The 7366-nt window shown below is 46.4% G+C and overlaps 1 protein-coding gene across 1 annotated transcript in view; it reads right to left on the bottom strand.

The window, feature by feature from the left end:
• Nucleotides 1–445: 445 nt before the first annotated feature.
• The window catches only part of LOC110492418 (fibulin-2), a 48305-nt gene continuing 41384 nt past the window's right edge, over nt 446–7366 (bottom strand). The window contains exons 11-15 of the mRNA XM_036947393.1: nt 7101–7229; nt 5330–5455; nt 4806–5051; nt 4596–4719; nt 446–3988 (exon numbers count right to left, since the gene is read on the bottom strand). Coding sequence (XP_036803288.1) covers nt 3631–3988; nt 4596–4719; nt 4806–5051; nt 5330–5455; nt 7101–7229 — 983 coding nt within the window. The 3' untranslated portion in view covers nt 446–3630. The remainder of the gene's footprint in view (nt 3989–4595; nt 4720–4805; nt 5052–5329; nt 5456–7100; nt 7230–7366) is intronic.

Here is a 7366-nt window from a genome sequence, read left to right as displayed (position 1 = left end):
TGTCCTTAGGAGATTTTAACTTCCCCTCTCTGGGCTGCGTGATTCACTGAGCCCCTGAAACACAACACAAGCCAATCTAGAGCAGCAGATAAAGTTAATTAGGGAAGGGGAACATCGATCAAGGCCAGTGCACTCATAAGTACGTGTGGGATGGCACCTCAATGGCAGGAAGTGCTTGGACTTGACTCTAGTGAACGCGGAGGGGAGAGCCACTCAATACACCCATAAAGTGTACTGTATGGTTGGTCAGTATAGCTAAAGCTGCTGACCACTTTTTGTCTTGGGCTGAACCATATGAGTTGAGAAAGAATGTCATCATGATAGCAGCCTACAGTCAACAACTGTTTATGTATGTTGATATTTGTCAGTAGGATTTATTCTGTGTACTACAACAGGTGCATACTAGTTACATACTACACTGAACAAAAATATAAACGCAACATGCAACAATTTCAATGATTTTGCTGAGTTACAGTTCATATAAGGAAAGCGGTCAATTGACATAAATACATTAGGCCCTGATCTATGTATTTCACTTGACTGGGAACACAGATATGCATCTGTTGGTCACAGATACCTTTAAAAATGGTAGGGGAGTGGATAAAAAAAACTGTCAGTATCTGGTGTGACCACCATTGCCGCATGCAGCGCGACACATCTCCTTCACATAGAGTTGATCAGGCTGTTGATTGTGGCCTGAGGAATGTTGTCCCACTTTTGTGCATATGGAAAATGTCTGGGATCTTTTATTTCAGCTCATGATACCTGGGACCAACATTAACATGCTGTGTTTATATTTTAGTTCAGTGTACATACTGTACAGCTCAGTATCTGTGGAAGACATGGGTTAGCTTTGAAGCATGTGTGCTGTAATTGCTATCACATTTGCTCTCAGAGCCAAGCAAAGAGCTCTAGACTAAAATTAGACAAGGGAGAGTGGAAAACAAAATGTAATTTAGATTCTTTTGTTGAAATGACCTTTGGAAATATAACTCATTCTAGTGAGCAGATAACTGGCAAACGTTTCTGTTTGGATGTGCAATATAGATTAATACAGTTGTCAAGGAGCCACTCACACCCTTTCCGTGTTTACAATGGTAAGGTCCTCAGGGCCCATAGCTAGAGGAGCAGATGACCTTAACTCAAACTGAAGCAAATAAAAAAATAGTATTTTATTGACTCCATTTCAAAAGGTTCATATTCTGAGATTCTAATAATATTAGTCCCACATTCTGTAGAATTGATGTGAATTCTACACTCTTCCTGACCTTAAAAATCAAATCAAACCTACATCGTGGTATTTACACAGCAGTTGTTTGTGCCATGGTCATATAAAACCACAGAATGAATTTGGGTTCTGTGAAAACCTACCACTGCACCAGGGATGTGTATATGGGCAGAAGTTTGTCCACATACATTTGAAGAGATTGAACGAGATCTTAACCACAACAAATGTGTAACACGTTGTACGAATTGGTTTAGTAACAAAACCATTTGATTGTGAAAAAAAATAAACAACCTGTTTTGGCTCAAAACCCAAGCCTTTATGACACATCTTTGACATTGCCATTGTGAGTTGGATTGAATTCCAGCCTTGCAGCAATGGCGTAGAACTAAATCATGAGTGTTGAGCACACTATATCCTGTAGATGGAGATGTTACTCTTTCAACAAGTGCTACAATATCAGAGTTGGGGTAAAAAAAAACATTCACTCATATTGTAATTCATTATTCATAGAAATCTGGAAACACTGGACAGCTACTTTAAAATCATCTGCTTCATACAGTGATTCATTATATTATTATACATAAGATAATGTGCTTTTATTACAGGCATTTCACACTATGATAATAGCCCTGGTTTTGATTAGTCATCATAAAACATGTGTGTTCTTTATAGTTGATATTGTCGGTAAGCTAGTGTAAATAAAGACCTCTCTCACGGTGGTGATCTCACTAGGGAGGTGTGAAACGGTATGTACATAAGCATGTACATTAACAGTATAACATGTTCTGACATGGTGCTAACATTGGAACCATTTCTCGATTCACTTGTACTGTGCGAACATAGGAGTAGCACTAAATTTAAGTCAATTCAATTGAATACTTTTCTTAAGTTGGACTTTATGTGTGAAAAAAAACATGCCTTGTATTTCATTTGAATCTGTTCATCGGGTATAGCTACTGTTATAGGTCATATGGTAGACACGGAACGTCAAACAGTTTGTGTAGTTTTCATTTTTACTAAAAATTATTTGCAGCTCATGAAAATAGCGGAACAAAATATGATACATCCAGTCATATCTAATGTGTCTGAATAATACATACAGTAAGTACAAATACATGTCATAATATACTGTGATATTAAATTAGCATAGTGGTACAACATTCTTCAAGAGGATAGAAAGGAACAGCAGCTTAAGGGAGATAGAAAAGAGTGAATTTGGATTGAGGCCCTGACACAACCTGTCTTAGTGGGTTAAAGACAACCACAAGCTAAGGCCCGGGATCTCCAACCCTGTTCCTGGAGAGCTACCATCCTGTATGTTTTCGTTCCAACCCGAAGCACACCTGATTCTAATAATTAGCTGGTTGATAAGCTGAATTGGGTTAACTGGGGTTAGAGAGCATTTCTCTACACTGGAAAAACTAGTGTTAGACCTAGCCCACTGACTTAAGATTTCAAGTTGAATCAACTTGATGAACTAATATCACTCATATTATGTTTTGTCAACTAATTTTTAACTGCTAGTTGACGTAACCGATTGTAAGGCAGCCAGGTAACTTAACTTTTTAAGTTGAATCGTTTTTTTTGTTAATAGTGCAAAACTACTTTTTGATATCATCAGTGTGGTATAAAACTAGGCATCTCGTCTACTAGACGGTCAGTATGGTAGGAAACAAATGCAGGGCTGTGCTGAAGACTAGCTGTCCATTGAAGGGTAGGGCTAGGGGGATAGAAGGGGATGGGCTGTCCATTGAGGGATAGGGCTAGGGGGATAGAGGGGATGGGCTGTCCATTGAGGGATAGGGCTAGGGGGATAGAAGGGGATGGGCTGTCCATTGAGGGGTAGGGCTAGGGGGATAGAAGGGGATGGGCTGTCCATTGAGGGGTAGGGCTAGGGGGATAGAAGGGGATGGGCTGTCCATTGAGGGGTAGGGCTAGGGGGATAGAAGGGGATGGGCTGTCCATTGAGGGATAGGGCTAGGGGGATAGAAGGGGATGGGCTGTCCATTGAGGGGTAGGGCTAGGGGATAGAAGGGGATGGGCTGTCCATTGCGGGATAGGGCTAGGGGGATAGAAGGGGATGGGCTGTCCATTGAAGGGTAGGGCTAGGGGGATAGAAGGGGATGGGCTGTCCATTGAGGGGTAGGGCTAGGGGGATAGAAGGGGATGGGCTGTCCATTGAGGGATAGGGCTAGGGGGATAGAAGGGGATGGGCTGTCCATTGAGGGGTAGGGCTAGGGGGATAGAGGGGATGGGCTGTCCATTGAGGGGTAGGGCTAGGGGGATAGAAGGGGATGGGCTGTCCATTGAGGGGTGTAGGGCTAGGGGGATAGAAGGGGATGGGCTGTCCATTGAGAGGGTGGGACAAGGGTGGAAGTAGGGTGAGGCTGGGGGCCAGTCTGTTAGAGTGAGTTGGTCGTGATGAAGACATAGATCCGGGCTAGAAACGTAGTGAAGGTGCCCTGTCTCCAAAGCTTCATCTCCACGTCAATCAGGAAGTCCCGTGGCTCACGCACCTGCCTGTGCATGTACACCGCGCCAGTGTAGGCGTTCAGCTTCCGCGTGCTAAAGTAGTTCTCCAAGTTGCCCTGGGTGATGCTGATGATGACGTTGTCCCCGGAGTAGGCGGGGGAGGGGCCGATGCGGAAGATCTGGGCAGGGATGACGATGTTGGTCTGGAAGCTCAGGTGGTAGTAGGTGATCCTGAGAGGAGAGTTCTGACAGTCCAGCAAGTTGGGGCAGCTCTGTCGTTCACAGCGCCTAAAGGACCAGCCAATGAGAGAGTCAGAATTTCGAAACTATATTAATCAGAGTGAAAAGAATGAAAAAGACAGACTCACAGAATGAGAACAGTCAAAACATGAGCCAGATAGTCAGTCAGTCAGTCAGTCGTGGAATCAACACATCATAAATAATAACAGTCAAATGGGCAGAATCATATAGGCAAAACTTGACTGTTTTTCCAGGTCATTTCAGAATAAGATAGAAGAGAAATAAAGCCAATCCCAGACAGCTCTTCTGAATCCTAGCTGATCTATCATGGCCTCTGTGTCCACTGTGGCCTTTCTGTTTCACAGCTTTGATTACCCAGACTGACACATTCCCCTCAAGGGAAACATTGTTCCTTCCCGCGTACACTCCACTAGTTGGAGAAAAACCTCTAAAGAACTTTGAACTTTGAGAAAATCAAGAGAGCACAGTTTTCAAGCCCCAGAGGACAACATGAAAATACCTCTGAAAATGTCCATTCATTGTTGTTTGAACTTTTCCAACAACACAAAAGATTACAAGTCTTCAATTCAACTGTAGTTCCTCTCTTTTCTAAGGAGTCCTGGGATATCGGATTAGTAGAGATACAGTCACTTACATGTCAGAGGATTTGCGGTAGTTCTGTGGACAATTGAAGGACAGACAGCGAAAGCCTCCCTGGATGTTGTAGCAGGTCTCAGCCAAGGAACAGTTATGGGCCCCGATGGTACACTCGTCTATGTCTGTAACCCAAACCATAGTCAGCTCAGAGTTAATGTGTGTGTGTGTGTGTTATGTGTATGTAATGTGTGTATCAGTGTCTCCTCACCTCTGCAGGAGCGTCCGTTGGGAGACATGGTGTAACCGTACTCGGGACAGGCACACTGGTAGCTCCCTGGGACGTTGACACACTTAAAGGAACACAGGTGGCCAATGCTCTGGGCACACTCATCAATGTCTTCACAGGTGTGTCCATCCTCCCTTAGGTAGGAGCCCTGTCTGCAGTAACACTGGTAGGAGCCATAGATGTTGGCACACTCCTGACTGCAGGGGTTGGTTAGACACTCATTCACATCTGTAAGACATTCAAAGATGGAAAAAGACTCCTAAAACAATGCCATGACATCCATGACACCACAGAATGCAACATATGTCTGTATCTCTGTCTCTCCACCAACATCCACTACTGTCCTATCAGTCATATCTTACAGTCCTCTAGAGGTGTGACGGGGGAACAAAAGCCTTCTCTGTCCTGCTGGGGGTGTTGCAGGACACACACAGACACAGACACACAGACACACAGACACACAGACAGACAGACAGACAGACAGACAGACAGACAGACCGACCGACCTTCACAGTTCTTGCCATCCCTGGATAAGCTGAACCCAGCGGTGCAGGAACACTGATAGGATCCCGGGGTGTTCTCACAGGTCTGGGCACAAAGGCGGCCAGGGTAGCGCCAACACTCATTCACATCTAAAGAGAGTGGGGGGAGAGAGTGTGTGTGTGTGTGTGTGTGTGTGTGTGTGTGTGTGTGTGTGTGTGTGTGTGTGTGAGAGAGAGAGAGAGAATATATGTGGGAGTGTGAGAGAGAGAATATGCGTGTGTGTGAGAGAGAGAGAGAGAGAGAGAGAGAGAGAGAGAGAGATAATGTGTGTATACAAAACATATGCATGTATGTGTGTGCACATCCTTAGTGTATGTGTGTGAATAGGGGTTGGAAGTGGAGGGGCCAGCTGCCTGCTGATAAGTCAAAACACTCCACTGGAGTTCATTATTATTAAAGTCACATACCAGTGAATCAGCACACAGTCCTCTGAAGTGGCTGCCTGGCTGACTGACTGACTGACTGCAACCCAGAGGAGCATAGCAGCAGGAGTTAAGACTGCAGCAGGAGAGAGCTGACTGGGAGACTAACTGCAGCAGGAGAGAGCTGCCTGGGAGACTAACTGCAGTAGGAGAGAGCTGCCTTGGAGACAAACTGCAGCTGGAGAGAACTGCATGGGAGACTAACTGCAGCAGAAAAGGGCTGTCTGGAAGACTAACTGCAGCAGGAGAGAGCTGCCTGGGAGACTAACTGCAGCAGGAAAGAGCTGCATGGGAGACTAACTGCAGTAGGAGAGAGCTGCCTGGGAGACTAACTGCAGCAGGAGAGAGCTGCCTGGGAGACTAACTGCAGCAGGAGAGAGCTGCCTGTGAGACTAACTGCAGCAGGAGAGAGCTGCCTGGGAGACTAACTGCAGTACGAGAGAGCTGCCTGTGAGACTAACTGCAACAGGAGAGAGCTGCCTGGGTAACTAACTGCAGCAGGGGAGAGCTGCCTGGGAGACTAACTGCAGCAGGAGAGAGCTGCCTGGGAGACTTACTGCAGCAGGAGAGAGCTGCCTGGGAGACTAACTGCAGCAGGAAAGTGCTGCCTGGGAGACTAACTGCAGCAGAAGAGAGCTGCCTGGGAGACTAACTGCAGCAGGAGAGAGCTGCCTGGGAGACTAACTGCAGCAGGAGAGAGCTTTCTGGGAGACTAACTGCAGTAGGAGAGAGCTGCCTGGGATAATAACTGCAACAGGAGAGAGCTGGTCTGGGTGACTAACTGCAGCACGAGAGAGCTGCCTGGGAGACTGACTGCAGCAGGAGAGAGCTGCCTGGGAGACTTACTGCAGCAGGAGAGAGCTGCCTGGGAGACTAACTGCAGCAGGAGAGAGCTGCCTGGGAGACTAACTGCAGCAGGAGAGAGCTGCCTGGGAGACTAACTGCAGCAGGAGAGAGCTGCCTGGGAGACTAACTGCAGCAGGAGAGAGGTGCATGGGAGTCTAACTGCAGCAGGAGAGAGCTGCAGCAGGAGACTTACTGTAGCAGGAGAGAGCTGTCTAAGAGACTTACTGCAGCAGGGGAGAGCTGCAGCAGGAGACTAACTGCAGCAGGAGAGAGCTGCAGCAGGAGACTTACTGCAGCAGGAGCGAGCTGTCTAAGAGACTTACTGCAGCAGGGGAGAGCTGCCTGGGTGACTTACTACTAGCCTACCAAAACCACCCAGAACTACTTTGACAGAGATTTGTATTTAAATAAAAAAGTTAAAGGGAGAGCTTCTTCTCTTGAGGTCAGTAGGCCACACAGTACCTACCCACACAAGTTTTCCTGAACATGTCGTACTGGTAGCCCGTCTGGCAGTCACAGCGGTAGGAGCCGGGCAGGTTGTGGCAGATCTGTCCCTCCCCACAGCGGTGAAGAGCGCTCTGACACTCATCCACATCTGGACACAGGAAGGTAGAGAGGAAAGATACAGAGTGGGTACTGTGGCTCAATGTCAACCATCTCTATTAAAGACTTGTTGATGGTATTAACCATGGAAATGAAAACTCCACAGATCTGTATACCTCTCCTCCTCTT

This window comes from Oncorhynchus mykiss, chromosome 16, assembly GCF_013265735.2.
Source record: "Oncorhynchus mykiss isolate Arlee chromosome 16, USDA_OmykA_1.1, whole genome shotgun sequence".
In the NCBI taxonomy this organism is placed as follows: Eukaryota; Metazoa; Chordata; class Actinopteri; order Salmoniformes; family Salmonidae; genus Oncorhynchus; species Oncorhynchus mykiss.
This window is presented reverse-complemented; position numbering and strand designations above follow the sequence as displayed.